Here is a 15,809-nt window from a genome sequence, read left to right as displayed (position 1 = left end):
GGGAGTTCAGATTGTCACCTCTGGGGTCTCCAAGGTAGAATAAACCTTTAATTCCAACTTGCAGGAGTCCCTGTGATTTGAAACATTCACAGAAGTAACCCCAAACCACTCTCTCCGCTTTCAAAAATGGTCTTTTGCTAAACAGCAAATTTGTTTAGAGACTGACGAATCGCACCTCTAGACACAAATCCCCTTCTCTCTTCTGTCTTTTAAGTTTTTTTCCTGCCTCCATCCTGCCTTCTCATTGCAAGATGCTGGGGAGCGTCCGGTTGTCTGCAACCGAAGTGGAACCGGGTGGAAAACAGGCTTTCCTCCCAGGGGAGGAGGAAGCACCCCAATTCCCCCCTCCCTGCCTCCCAACCATGCGGCGCTCCCCTCTCTCCCCCACAAACTCCGCTGAGCCCGGTCCCCCCGCGCCTCCACGATTGGTCGCGGGCCCTCATGTGTCGACACTCTGGGTGGGTCCTTCTGCTGTTAAACTCATCAATTGCTCCCCTTTTCCGCTTGCTGGCCAGTGGTTCAGACCTTTGCGCCCATTTTTTTTCCTCTTTACCTTCTTCTACCCGCAACCCTCCACACCAGTCTTATTTTAGCAAAACCTAGAGAAGGAGGAGGTGGAGGGATTTGGAGGGTGGAGGGGCATTGCAGCATGCAGGGGCAGCTACTGAGTGGCTAAGCGGAGGGCTCATACCTCTCTCTCTCTTTTCCCCCTGTTGGGAATTTTCAGGATTTCACTGCTGCAATTTAACCCCAAGATGAGGCACCACTGAGCGAAACGCTGTGCGCACACACACACTCACACTTCCTCCGGGAGCAGAAGAGGCAGCCGCTGGTGATTCAGGAAGAAAAAAAATTTTTTTTTCTTTTTTTTTTAAACTTGGACCCTGCGGTGTGAAGACTCCTTAGGAACCCTCTGGAGCGTCTCACTCCCCCTCCCCCCTCTTTCTCTTCCCTTTCATCTTCTTTATTTTTATTTTATTTTTTGAGCTACAGATCTTTCAGCATTTTTAAGGTCTAGGAACTCCAGCAAAACAGAAGGGCAGTTAATTTTTTTTTTTTTGCTGCCCTCCCCACCCAGCAAAGACCTGGGTTTTGTCTTTCTTTATTTTTGAATACATATATATATATATATATATATATATTTTTTTTTTTTTTTTTTAAATGGGCCGAGCGCACTCCTTTTGCAAGATGCCAGCCTGACCCGGACCTCGGAGGAATTTGAAGCTTCCACTGCGTCCCGGGGGGGGCGTCCTTTGCAAACCGTTCGCGTCTTAAAGGGGGTGTGCGTTGGGTGGTGTTTTTTTTTTTTTTTTAACTGTCTTTTTTTTTTTTTTTTTTTTTTCCGGAGTGGGTGGACTGGGGATTGCCTGGATTCCTTCCTCGGTTATTTTTTGCCTCGCTTCTCTCTCCCCTCCCCCCTCCTCCCCGGGCCCCCGCGCCCCGCCCCCGCACCCTCCTCCCGCCCCTCCTTCTCCGGGGTCAGCCAGGAAGATGTCCCGAGCTGCTATCCCCGGCTCGGCCCGGGCAGCCGCCTTCTGAGCCCCCGACCCGAGGCGCCGAGCCGCCGCCGCCCGATGGGCTGGGCCGTGGAGCGTCTCCGCAGTCGTAGCTCCAGCCGCCGCGCTCCCAGCCCCGGCAGCCTCAGCATCAGCGGCGGCGGCGGCGGCGGCGTCTTCCGCATCGTTCGCCGCAGCGTAACCCGGAGCCCTTTGCTCTTTGCAGAATGGCCCGCTTCGGAGACGAGATGCCGGCCCGCTACGGGGGAGGAGGCTCCGGGGCAGCCGCCGGGGTGGTCGTGGGCGCCGGAGGCGGGCGAGGAGCCGGGGGCAGCCGGCAGGGCGGGCAGCCCGGGGCGCAAAGGATGTACAAGCAGTCAATGGCGCAGAGAGCGCGGACCATGGCACTCTACAACCCCATCCCCGTCCGACAGAACTGCCTCACGGTTAACCGGTCTCTCTTCCTCTTCAGCGAAGACAACGTGGTGAGAAAATACGCCAAAAAGATCACCGAATGGCCATATCCTTTTGCCCGAACCCCAGCAGCAGCTGCGCCTCCCCCTCCTCCCTCCGCCTCCCCTCTTCCAGGCTGGGAGAGAGACCCGGGGGTTGATGGGAGGTGGGGAGGAGGGGGGTCTTCCAGGGGCTGGGAGAGGGGGCACCGGGAGGAGTGTGAAAGAATCTCTCCACCCCGAGCTGGGTTGAGCTACCCTGGAGGCTTGGGAATGGGTTTGTGGGGGGCTGAGGGTGGGCAGCGGAGAGTGGATCCTTCCCAAGGACCGACTCTAGAATGAGATCTGGGGCCTGGGGTCGCCAGGGGCCTTGGTGGGGGTTTCGAGCCAGGTGCGGAGGGTTTGGAGTTCTACGGAGTGAGCTTAGAGAGGGCTCGGGCCTGGGCGCTTCTGGCCAGGGCAGGGGAACTATGGGGGCCTTGGTTGGGTTTTCTTGGCCGTCGCTCACTGGAGTCCACGCAGGGGAAGCTGGACAGCCTCCCCACTACTGCTTTCCCCAAGGTGGGGGGCCGCCGCACTTTTAGGGCAGGGCGCTTGGGAGCTTCCAGGGCCAAGAGCAAGAGGGAGTCCATGTGGCCTTCACACTGAGAAGCCAGCACTAGCCGGAGTGAATACCCCAGGGTGGGCCTCTGGTCCGATCTGAAGAGGGTAGTGATGGGCTGGGGGGCGCTTATGTCTCCCTCATGTGTGTAGGTCCCATTGCCTTTAACCGCTGATTGGGGAACCTCATCATCTTTGAGGGTGTAGAGAAAGAGATCCCATTTGCTTTATCTGGGCCCCTGGCCTGGGAAGACCTGATCTGGACACTTTCAGTAAGAAAGACAGGGCAAGAGCAAATGAGGTGGTGGGTCCATTCTAGAGCACCAGGTCCAGCTTTTCCTACCCCAAGTAGCCGAGAGGGAACACCAGGAGAATCAGCACCCATGTGGACATTTTAGGTAGGTAAATGCCTTTTAAATTTTTTTTTTTTTTTATCAAAGATCCAGAGGAAAAAGGTGAAGCCCACATTTTCATCTGTGGAGATGCTATCAAAATGCAGATCTTCTGTGTTTCTTTAAATCCCTGCCTGCTTGAAATAAACCTTGAGGAGGGCTTAACATCTATCGAGATGTAGGCAGGCAAGGGTGGGTAATTAGTCGGGCTTTCTAGCAGTTATCTAAGCATGACCCAGATTCCAGGAGGGGGGACACACCCTGCTGCCCAGGCTGGCTGGCCACCGTGCCATGCCCAGATGTGCCGCTTCTCCGCACGGTTCCAGCCAGCTGCCCTCTGTGTAAAAATGAACGGGCTGGATGGGTCCCTGGGGCTCAACGATGAGTCCCCTATCCCTTTTGTGTGTGTTTTTGCAGTTATAGACTAAACGGGGCTGGGCCCTGTGTGGTCCCCAGGGGTTGCTGTTTGAGGAGCATGGCGGGTGGTAGAGGGACTCACTTCGGGGGGTTCAAAATCGAGCCTGGCTCTTGGATCCTGGGTGCTGGGATTGCAACAGAGGGCACTGAGGTTTTGGAGTGTGTGAGTGGTCTACTTTGAGAGTAGGGAAAATTAAGAAGTTCATCAGAGGTGCTTTTGAGGGGAGCATACCTCTAACTACGATGCCATCTCCGTTGGTGCCCAAAGCAGGTGCCAGGTCTTTGCTTCCTAAGTTTCAGCCTCTTGAAGAGGCTGGTTCTTAAGGTTAGCAATTCCTCCCCATCCTAGGCCCATTGAAGTGCTCAGGGCTGGTGTGATTACTCTGCCCATCAACAGAGCGAGGGGTGGGAGTGCCTTGCAGGAGGACAAGGTATTCATGGGTGCACACCCAGTTAGCTCCAGGAGTGAGAGGGCTTTGCTCGGCTGACAGGTTTCCTCATTGAAAATGGCTTTAGATCGCCTTCTGGAGCCTGGATTTGGAGACTTCTAAGGGGAAAGGAAGGAGGTGGGGAGCCCTTCTGCTGTGTCCTTAGCTTACCTCTGTCCAGCCTGAATCCTGCAGATTGGAGGGCTGTTGGGGGAGAGGGGGATTGCAGCGGCCCCTCGGAAGGGGGAATCGTGGGAGAGGGAGGCAGGTGAATTGCGAGTGTTGCTTGCCACTTCATCTATTCTCTGGCCAGCTCGCCCAGGGCTTTCTTGCTCTTATGATGAGTTTGTGCATTTTGCTCTCTGCAGACTGTTTTTGTTCTCTTTGGCCCGAGGTAACAAACACATTATACAGCCCTACTCTGGAAGGGAAAACTCCCCACCCCACAATCTGTCATCGAGCTGGGTCATCCAGGACTGAGCTTTCTCTGTCCTGGATGGAGCGGAGGGCTGTGGCGGGGTGGGTGGGAGGGTTGGAGATGAGAGGGGATGGACAGAGACCTGGGGAGGGAGGTAGTGAATAAAAGAATTCAGGCCAGTGTAAAGAGAAAGACCACGTGGAATGTCAGAGTCACGATACCAGGGCAGAACATTTTACTTTTTTATCCAAATATTTCTGCCATTAAAAAAAAATGTTTAAGCATATCCTGAGAGTGAAAAAAATGTGTGTAGGTACTTATTCTGAACTTTTAGAATAAAGTCTAATATATGTACAGGCAAGTACATATATTCAGATTCATAGAGTTTTACAAAATGAACACACCCACGTATCCAGCACCCAGGTCCCGATCAGTCCCCTGGAAGTCCCCCTCCCCATACCGCCTCCTAGTTGCTCCCCCAACAAGGGTACCACTCACCTGACTTCTAAGGTTCATTTTGCCTCTTTTAAACATCATGTAAATGGAGTCACACAGTACGTTGTTTTGCCACTGGCTTCTTTTGCTCACGTCTGTGTATGTGACTCTGCCACAATCTATCCATTCTACTGTTGATAGGCATTTGTGTCATTTCTGTTTGTGCCATTGGGAACATTCTTGTGTCTTTTATTATTTTTTTCCCACAGTTCTCTTAGATAGAAGTGGAATCGCCCCTGCTACTTTTTGATGCGTGTGTCGTGGGATGTGTATTTGGAAATGGTGTTGACTAAGGGTTGCAGGTCGATATGGAAAGCAGGTTCCTCCCTGTCTTGTGGAAGAGAAGTGAGTGAATGATCCATGAACTTGTCTGTATGCTCACAGGGCCTAAGAGTGCTACTTCCAAATGTAAATTCCGGCATGGTACACCGGTGAAGGATGCAGTCTTGCTTTCTCCACACTCAGGGCAGTTTGTCACTATGATTTCTTCCTCTTTCATCTCTCAGTGGGTCAAACTTGAAGCCATCAATGAGAATTAAGAATCCTCATTTATTTCATTTTTTCCCCTCTTCCTAAGTGAGAAAACCCAAATGGAAGTCTTTGATGTTCAAATTTACATTGCCGTGTTTTTCTCATGCCAGGCAGCAAGCCGTCTTGGCCACACACCTTGGTTTCATGTTTTCATAGATTGGAATTGTGATTCAAATAGGGCCATGAGGGTCTCTGATGATTGCCGAAGAGCTCAGATCTGTCAGCTCAAAAAGGAGCATCTGTCAACCTTCCTAGAGTTCCCTCCCCACTTAATGCCACTCACTCCTTCTACCAAGTGCCAAGGTGAATGTCATCTTTCCAGCCCTCCCTGCGCTACCAGGTCTCCCACTGAACATGATGTAGAAACTCAGGCCATTGGAGGAACACTGGAAACAGGTCTGTGTATTATCATGCACAGTCTCCTGAATTACACATAGAATTCCAGCTTTTCATCCGGTTTGCAGAAGTCTTAACAAGACACCTAAAGTCACATTGACAGCAGGTCACATCGCTTTGACATCTGTGGACATTGGCTGATTGGCACTCCTCTCATTTTTTTTTTTTTTTTTTTTTTTAAAGAAAAGCTCTCTAAAGAGAAACTTTCTGCATGAGAAGTGCTGGGAGACATGGCAGCAGGTTATCAGACTCTTGGCCTGTCCTGAGAGATAGAATGTTCTAGAAGGTACTGCCGTAGAGGGCAGGATGGTGTCGCTTACATGATCCTTGTACTAGACCGGCATGGCTGGCATTTCCAGAGGAGCAAAATTCTGCAAAGTAAAATTTAGCACGGCTTTTCCAATGGGAGTATTTTCAAAAAGGGTGCAATTTCTTATCCACAATTCCCCAATCCAAAAAGCTCCAAAAACCAAAAGATGAGCTCATACAGAGATAAAACCTAACCTGAACTGACTTCAGTTTGAAGTCTTAATTTACAGTTTTCATTCATTCTACTTGGTGTGCATCTGAGTATGTTTTGCAGCAGAAATGTTAGATGTGCTTGATGGTGAGGTGCTGGCTGCTTCAGCTCCTGACTGTTAGGTCTGCGTTGTAGTCCTGTCAAACTTTCAGGTGCATGGAAGTTGTCTTGTTAACAGGATGGTTCTGGTCCAGCAGGATTTGGGTGGGGTCTGGGATTCTGCTTTTCTAGCTAGCTTCTAGGGATTCCCCATGTGGTAAGTTCATGGGCTAGGGTTGGAGTATTCAGGTTAGATCATAGAGACATCTTGTTATCATTTTTCTTTTCCTTAAAAATCAGGTTTATAGGGGCCAGGTATGGTGGTTCATACCTATAATCCCAGCACTTTGGGAGGCTGAGGCCAGTGGATCATGAGGTCAGGAGTTCGAGACCAGCCTGGCCAACATGGTAAAACCCTGTCTCTACTAAAAATACAAAAATTAGCCAAGCGTGATGTTGTGCGTCTATAATCCCAGCTACTCGGGAGGCTGAGGCAGGAGAATCATTTGAACCTGGGAGGCGGAGGTTGCAGTGAGCCGAGATTGCACCATTGTACTTTTTTTTGAGACTCTGTCTCAAAAAAAAAAAAAAATAGGTTTATTGAGGTATAATTTATTTGTAGCAAAATTCACCCTTTTGACATACTGGTCTGCAAGTTTTGACAAATGGATGTAGTTGTGGCCACCACCCAAATCAAGATATGGGACAGTTTCATCAACCCTAAAATACCCCCACAGTGCCCCCTTGAATCAGCACCCCACTTCCCCAGCCTGTTCAACCACTGATCTGTTCTCCATCCCTACAGCTTTGCCTTTTGCCGAAGGTCATATAAATATAATTTCACAGTATGTAGCCTTTTGAATGTGGATTATTTTACTCAGACTTTGAGATTCATTCATGCTGTTGCCTGTGACAGTAGCGCCTTCCTTTTTGGTGTTGAGCAGGATTCCATGATATGGATGGACCAGAGTTTGCTTCCCAGCCGAAGGACATTGGGATGCTTCCAGTTTTGATGATTATGAATAGAGCTGCTATAAACATTGGCGTACAGGTTTTAGTGGGAACATTTCATTTCATACATTTCATTTCTCTTGGGTAAATTAACCCAGGAGTGAGATTGCTGAGTTGTGTGGTAGGTGTATGTTTAATTTTATAAGAGGCTCTCAAACTGTTTTCCTAAGTGGTTGTACCATTTTACATTCCCGTCTTTGTGATGCCTCTAAAAGCCCTGGATTCTGAATTCCAAAGGCACGTCTGGCCTCAATGGCTTAGGATTAGGGATGTGGATCTATGGAAAGGAGTGGAAGTAATAGTGTTAAATCCCAGTCAGAGAAATAAGAAAGATTAAGGATGTCATTCAAAGCTATGTGCCTGCACTACAGAGAGAGAAAGAAGGGGTTCTCTTGGGTGGGATTCCACCCCTCCCTGGTAGTTCTACCATTCCCCAGGAAAAAGTCAAGCTCTGAGTCTGTGAGACCCATGATCTTTACCCTGTTCTTCACCACTGCAACCCCAGTGTGCGGGTCAAAGCAGGCGCCCCATAAACGTTTGCTGAGCAAATGAGAAAAAGTGCCTGTCTTCACCCATTAACTAAATTGTATAACATCTGATCTACCCTTGTGCCAACGTTTTAGGATTTTGGTGGGTTTTAGGTGCAGGGGGTTGAGAGACTGTTCATGAGATTATCAGACCAGTGAAGGTTTCTGAAACGTTAGTGCTTGAGTAGATTGGATGCAGTGGCCCCTTGAGAATGAAGCCTTTCTTCAGGGACTTGGAGTGGGAGGCATCTGTTGGGTGCGTAGGGCTTATGTTTCCCCCTCCCTGTCCTCCCCCTCCGCCAGTAGCAAGCACACATATACACTTTCTCAGCAATAAAAAGCACCGCTGGGAAGGTGGACTCCATCCAGAAATGATCAGAGCCTAAGAGCCGTGCAGTAACGCATTTCTGAGAATGCCAGCTCAGCTCCTGAGAAAAGGGCCGGATGGGATGGTGCCTGCTCTGAAAGAGGGCAGAGAGGAGAGGGAAAACACTCCGGACTCTGGGTCAGACTGGCCCAGGTTCACATTATTCACCAGCCATGTTATCTTGGGCACCAGAGCCTGTTTCTTGACATGCATGATGGGGATATTCCTTCTAGTAGCATCTCCCTTGGAGGGCTCTCAGGAGATTAAATGGGGTCGTGTGTGAAAAATGGCCAGCACAGTCTCCAGCACAGAGAAAAACCCCAAAACGCAAGAGCCGTAATATCAAGGAATCATTTTGGTTCCAGTGTTCTTTTTTTGGAAACAGGCTAGAAACGAGGCTTTCTGGGTAGGAATGGGAGCGAAGCGCCCCCCCCAACCCCCCTCTGCCCCCCACGACTGGTCAGTGTGGATTGATTAACCTGAGCGTGGCACTCTTTAAAGCCACCTTTGGACATTTTGCATTCTCCGTTCTCTGTGGAAGCTTTCAGGAGAAAACAAATTCATGGCCACTTGACCCATTTTTCTATTCCCTTGGGTCTAAGATAAAATTAATTCTCTTTCCTCCTTTGGTCCCTCCCTCCCTCTGTGGGTGACAAGGTGAGGGAGTTTTAAAGTATATAATTAGCTTCCCTCTTCCCCTCTTCCACGCCCTGTCTCTTCCTTTGGGGCCGGTCCAGAGTGCAGCCCAGGATGGCCACCCCAGGTGTCCACTGCAAACTCAACAGAATAACTTTGCTCAACTTTTGGTTTAGAATTACGTACCTCCCTCCCCTTCCAAACTTTGGTCTTCCTTCTCCTCACTCCCTAAAAAAATAAGAAAAACAAGGAACATTCCTGGCGAGGGAACCAGATGGGTGGGCACAGCAACTTGGGTTTCAAAAACCACTGGGCCTTAGTTCTTACCTGAGTAGGGTGACCCTTCAGCCAGGGTTGCCTGGGACTATCCTGGATTTAGCATCTCTGGAAACTCACAGTCCTGGGCAAACTGGGGCGCTGGTCACCCTAATGGTGAATTCTTAACACCTGAGAGAGAAGAATGGTGCAAGAGATGATGCCGTTGACCAAGAAAGGGGGAGAGTCAGTTACTTATTCCCTCTGAAAAGCCAAGACTTTTTATTGGAATGAATGCAGCTTTTAGAAGCCGTCTTTAAGGCAGCTAATACAAGAGAGATTCCAGCTATGAAGGGAAATGCCTGAGTTAAGTCCGGATCAAGTTTTGACATCTTGCTTCGGTCAGACTTGGCTTTATCTGCCGTTCAGGCTGGGAGCAGCCGTGAGTCTTCCTTAAAGGTGCCTGTTGCTCAGGCTGCACCTGCAGTTAGAAATTAGCAGCCTCCCAGCCCCCAAATAACAGTATTCAAGAGTCCCCTCTCTGGAGCCATGAGGGAAACCCAACTTAGTCACCCACTTGCCAGTAAATAATATTCACGCTGTTAAGTTCCTTTCTCATTTTAGGCCTATGTGTAAAAAGTATATGTAATTTTAAACTGATTTTTAAAGTATTTTCATACGAGCAGCATTTGCAGGAGGGCGAAGTCTGGATGTTACCTTTTTGTAAAAATGGATGGATTTGTCTTCAGTGAGACTCTCGGGCAGACTTAAAACTTGGCCCGCAGTGGTGTTACATGGATTCTGATCTTCCAGAGTCTGTCATGTTCTTTTATCTCCGTGATCTTTATTATCTTCTTTATTGAGAATGACGGGCATGGTGTGTGTGGGTGGGAGGGCTATGCTGACCATCACTGCAGTGAAATGTGTTCGTGGCGTGTTGTGGCGTCTGCATAGGAATGTGTCTGTTTGATTAATAGCACAAGGAGTGGAGGCTGTAAGGAGGAAGAGAGGAGGGAAGGTGATATTGGATGGAGGGGAAGCATATAGAGCTTGGGAACAGGCCACCCTGGCTGCAAATCTCAGCTCCAGCTCACAGTTGTGGAGCCTCAGTCTTCTCCTCTGTAAAACGGGGACAGTAGTCCTATGTCCAAGGAATTGTAACAAGGTTAAAAGATACCGTACCCAGAAAGCACATGGCATATGTAATCATCCTGTGAAGTAGCGAACTCAATGAATTTTATTTATTTATTTATTTTGAGTCAGAGTCTCACTCTGTCACCCAGGCTGGAGTGCAGTGGCATGATCATGGCTCACTACAGCCTCGACCTCCTAGGCTCAAGCAATCCTCCTGCATTAGCCTCCTGAGAAGCTGGGGCTATAGGCATGCACCACCTTACCCAGCTTTAACAATATAAATTTAACCTTCCTTGTTTCTGAGCTTTTTCATCTTTTGGGACTTGCACTTTTTTTTCCCCACTCAACTATGTGTGTGTGTATATATATATATATATATTTTTTTTTTTTTTGAGATGGAGTTTCACTCTTGTTGCCCAGGCTGGAGTGCAATGGCGCAATCTCGGCTCACTGCAACCTCCACCTCCCGGGTTCAAGTGATTCTCCTGCCTCAGCCTCCCCAGTAGCTGGGATTACAGGCGCCTGCCACCATGCCCAGCTAATTGTTGTGTTTTTAGTAGAGATGGGGGTTTCATCACGTTGGCCAGGCTGGTTTTGAACTCCTGACCTCAGGTGATCTGCCCGCCTCGGCCTTTCAAAGTGCTGGGATTACAGGCGTGAGCCACTGCGTCCAATCCTCGACTGTATATGTTTAAGATTCATCTCTGTTGTTGAGTGTAACTGCTGGTCTTTTACTTTTCTGTGCTATATAATATTTCATTCTGTGATGATACAAACAATTCATTCATTTTCCTGGGCAATGGGTATTTGGGATGTTTCTAGTTTGGGGTGGGGGATTGTTTCTTTGTTTGCTGTTATGAACAATGCTGCTGTAAGGAATCAATAATTTTGAATGAATGAATTCGAGGTGTTAATTTTAGTCTGTGTACTTGGAAATCCAGCTTCACCTAGAATCAGCTGAGATTCATCAGCATTTATGACAGGAGCTAAGCCATTTCACAGTTTACTCATCATTTTCTCTAAGAGGCTGGGTCAACCAGTTAGCGCTTGGTCCTGCTTGTATTCTGAAAGTCAGAACCTGTGGTTTAGACACTGGCAATTGATATGGTTGTAGAGAAGCAGCATGGTTGATTGAGAGCATGGATTCTGGAGCTAGGTGGCTGGGGCTCAGATCCCAGCTCTGCTAGTCACTGGCTGCGTGATCTTGGGCAAGTCACTTAAGTGTTCTGTGCTTCAGTTTCCCAGTCTGTCCCAGTGGGGATTCTAATAGCTCCAATGGGGATCCTAATAGCTCCTATCCGGGAGGATTAAATGAGTTAATACATCTGATGTTTAGAATGGTGCCTGACACTTAGTAAGCACTATATGTGTTTATACATGGAAGAGTGGGTAGATGGATGGACTTATGTGGGTGGCCATATTTGGGCTTCTCTGACCCAGTGCTGAGAATAGTGTGTGGCACACAGTAGGTGCTGCATAAGTGTTAATATTCTGCTCTTTCTTGCCAAGTGTCTCAACTCCCTTGATCTCTGTTATTTTTGGTGTCTACGTTGTTAACCCATTCTTCTGAATGATCAGCTCCATCACTGTTGCTCCAGTATATAAGCCAAGGAGAACACAATCACAAGGTCTCATTGATTGTCCACACTAGAATTCCATGGTTCCTAGGCCCACGCAGGATTTTCCCCACGTCTCAGCAATCCTTCTTCCATGTTTCTAATCTTTTTCTCTCATTTGCTGTGCCCCATTGCCAGACTCTCCAATCTCCCCACAGCTTCCCCTTCCTCTAAATATACTGTCTGTAGTCTTGCCTTCTCCCCAAGGGCACCATCTTTGAAGACATCAAATACTTCAGAGCAGCAAACATAGGTTAGCATCTGTGAGGGTCTTACAAGGACGTGGAGTGTTTGGGTCTTACACAAATTGGAATGGTCAGAAATGTTTAGAGACTTGAGTTGTCTTTGAAAGAGTTGTCAGAATGCAAATTTTTGACTTGTGGCCTGTTTCTGATCACAATGCAGTCTTTTAAATTATGGATCATAGCTGGATGTTTGTGGTTTAGGTGGGATGGAGGCATCCCCTGCAGTTAGTGTTGGATGGCTGGGTGGATGGATGGATGGATGGTTGAACAGATGCATGGATGAGTGGATGGATAGATGGGATGAAGGAAGGAAGGAAGCATGGGTGATTGGATGGGTAGGTGGGTGGATAAGTAGATTGGCAGATGACTCCATGGGTGGGTGGACAAATGGATGGGTGAATGGATGACTGGGTGGATGGATGACTGGATGGATTGGTGTATGAGTGAATATATGGCTGGATGAAAAAATAGGCAGATGACTAGACTGGATTGAGGGGTGAAAATATGGATGACTGGATGGGTAGATGAGTGGATGATAGATGGTTGAATGGGTGGGTGGATGGGTGGATGTTGGATATAAGGGTGTATGGAAGGGTAGTTGTCTATATGTGGGTCTCTCTGATAGTTAGTGTTCTGTTCGACTTGGGAATGGCCAAGTCTCTCCGCTTACCACCTTATTTGTACCTTTTCCAGTATCAAGTGAATTTTGTACACTTTTGCAAAAATCAATAAGATTGTATGCTTAGGACTTTGGGAGGCCAAAGCGGGCAGATCACAAGGTCAGGAGATCGAGACCATCCTGGCTAACAGGGTGAAACCCCATCTCTACTAGAAATACAAAAAATTAGCCAGGCGTGGTGGTGGGCACCTGTAGTCCCAGCTACTTGGGAGGCTGAGGCAGGAGAACGGTGTGAACCTGGGAGGCAGAGCTTGCAGTGAGCTGAGATCGCGCCACTGCACTCCAGCTTGGGCGACCGAGCGAGACTCCATCTCAAAAAAATAAAAATAAAAATAAATATTGTATGTTTAGGTTTTACCTATGTAATTAGAAAGCTCCTTGAGGGTAGGGGACAGTGATTTGCCTTCCTCACATCCCCCCAAAGTTCCTGCACTATATCATGCATAAGTATTTAATTGAGTAATGGTGAGGAAAGTAAACAGTGTTATTGAACAAAGATTATTAAAATTCTGGTAACACCTGGTTTTGTTTCAGTACTGGGACTGAAAGTGGAATTCCTTGGATTTTGCTCCATTGGTAGATAGGATAGTATGTAGTGATGGACTGGTAGACTATTTCTCTTCCAAGCCGATTGGGTAAATGCCCCAGATTCTTACCCACTAGCCAGAGATTACAGATTACTGATTGATACAGTTTTTCTCTGTGTCCTCACCCAAATCTCACCCACATGTCATGGGAGGGACCTGGTGGAGGTGATTGGATCATGGGGGTGATTTCCCCCATGCTGTTCTTGTGATAGTGAGTTCTCATGAGATCTGATGGTTTTAAGCTGTGTGGGCCTCTTTCCTCTCTCTCCTCTCCTGCTGCCATGTAAGACGTGCCTTGCTTTCCCTTTGCCTTCTACCATGATTTGTAAGTTTCCTGAGGCCTCCCCAGCCATGCAGAACTGTGAGTCAATTGAACCTCTTTTCTTTATAAATTACTTTTATAGCAGTGTGAAACTGGACTAACACATTGATGTAGCAGGGTCCTTTAAGGTCCCATGTGATCTGGTCCCTGTTTTGTCTTTGATCTCATCTCTTTCATTGTCTACCTTCCTTTCATTGTCTACTCTGTCTCAGCCCTGCTGACCATTTTTACTTATACCCACGTCATTTGCATTACGTGACATTCCTTCTGTTCAGCATAAGCTATTTCCTCTGCCTGCATCACTGTTTCTCCAGGTCTCCCCATGGCTAACTCCTTCTCTTCATTTAGGTCTCAGCCCAAAAGTTACCTCCTCCAAGAGGCCTATCCTCTTCATTTACTGAACATCTAATGTACAAAAAAGAATATAAAATATATGTATACTCTGTCATCCACAAAAAATCTCTGAAGACATTTTAATGTATTTCATCCCATACCTTTTTATGGATGTAAACTTTTAGGAACACATTTCCATGCCACTAGGTATCCTTGAAAAAATAAGGGCCACCATGTTCAGTTGCACAGGTTGTGCACTGCACAAAGATAGCATGTCACGTATCATAAGTATCATGGAGCTTGTATGTCTATTATTTCAGTACCCCAGCTGATAAAAGCTTAAGTATCTTGTTCTAGCAAGATGAAGCTATTATGACAGTTTTTGACAGAGAAAGGGGTGTTTTGTTTAAGTTCACAATCAGAGAAATGGGTGTCTTGTTTAATTTCACAACCAGAGAAAGGGGTGTCTTGTTTAAATTCATACAGTGGTGCTGTATGGGTTGGTGGCAACCCCAGAAAAGACTGTTGTTAGTATCTGATAATGTTCCACTTTATACATGTATTATATTCATGTAACCATCTCTAGCTGTTTGTTTTGCCATTATAAATAACAGTGCAGTAAACATCTTTGTGTGTGAATCTCTGTCCAAGGTTCTGATAGTTTTTAGAATGAAATTCTTGTCTATATATGGCACTCCAAGCCCATAATTGAAACTCTGTTGTTACCACTTTCTTTGAATCTGTAGAAGGAATTTTGAGAACAGGTGACTGGTATATTCAGGATGTTGATGACAAGGAACAGAGAAAGAACAGTTAAATGGTTTGGAATTTTTCCTGGGCTGCATGTAAAGCAGTGCTTTTGAACTGGGAGCAATTTTTCCCCCGAGGGGACTTTTGGCAATGTCTGGAGACATTTTTGGTTGTCACGAATGTAGGGGGAGGGGGCAAGATGCTAATGGCATCTGGCTGGTAGAAACCAGGGATGCAGTTCAGCATCTTAAAATGCACAGGACAGCCTTTCTCAGTAAAGAATTATCCAGCTCCAAATGCCAGTAATACCAAGGTTGAGAAATCTTGATGTAATAGATGTCATGGGTTTCTTCAAGGGGAGTGGGTGGATTTAGGGTTTTTGGGTGACTTAAATTTAATTTACAGTTTGTCTTCCTAGCTGGGTGTCTAAGCCAGCTTTCTGTGAACTTTAGATCCCACACAAGAAGCAACAGGCTTGCTACCGACAGATTCGTTGATGTAAATATAGATGAGTATATAGAAGGAAATCTCACCCAGAGTTGGAAAATGTTGGAATGAAAACTGCGGCGGCCTCCCCTTCTCTCTCCTTCTCCTTCTGTTGCCCAGTTTGAAAATCGTGCCTTATTTTCTTTGGTCTCCTGGCATGGTGAATGCTGCTGGTATGGACTGTGTTTCTATATTCCTTGGTCCCCACACCCTTAGGAATGTACAGGAGAGAGACCCTGGATCATATCAGCTTAGAGATGGAGGGGAATGGGGAGGAGTGCGTTCATTCATTCATAAATGTTGACTGAGCACCTACTGTATGCCAGGTGAATGGGAGGAGGTGAGGGCACGGAGGTGACAAGGTTGGCTTGTTCTAGGCTTTGTGAACTATGGTGGGGATTTTGTTTTTTTCCAAAGGAAATGGAATAACCGCTCCTTTCCCCCCCCACCCGATATACCTAAAATTTTGCTTTTCATAACAAAAATGGGCTTCCTTTTGTATATTTGTTTTGAGACCAGCCGTTTTTCCACCAATACTGATCACACTGTAGTGAGCGTCCTGGTAGAGAAGTCTTTGCACACTTCTGTCACTGTTTCCCTAGGACAGATTCCTGGAAATGGTATGGCAAGGTCGTATGTCAGGCTTTGGGGCCAGGTTGCAAGAAACAGGAAGTCTG

General features: G+C 47.4%; 1 protein-coding gene across 4 annotated transcripts in view; it reads left to right on the top strand.

Moving 5' to 3' along the window:
• Nucleotides 1-478: 478 nt before the first annotated feature.
• The window catches only part of CACNA1A (calcium voltage-gated channel subunit alpha1 A), a 308,974-nt gene continuing 293,643 nt past the window's right edge, over nucleotides 479-15,809 (top strand). For 3 of the 4 annotated variants that reach the window (XM_055235696.2, XM_055235694.2, XM_063616137.1), the window contains exon 1: nucleotides 480-2,016. In XM_055235696.2, the coding sequence (XP_055091671.1) occupies nucleotides 1,724-2,016 (293 nt within the window). In that variant the 5' untranslated portion in view covers nucleotides 480-1,723. Of the gene's footprint in view, nucleotides 2,017-15,809 lie in introns of all 4 variants that reach the window. The other variant, XM_055235695.2, reaches the window with a different exon arrangement.

Source organism: Symphalangus syndactylus, chromosome 13, assembly GCF_028878055.3.
Source record: "Symphalangus syndactylus isolate Jambi chromosome 13, NHGRI_mSymSyn1-v2.1_pri, whole genome shotgun sequence".
NCBI lineage: Eukaryota > Metazoa > Chordata > Mammalia > Primates > Hylobatidae > Symphalangus > Symphalangus syndactylus.
The sequence above is the reverse complement of the archived record's forward strand: the minus strand, read 5'-3'. Positions and strand labels throughout refer to the sequence as shown.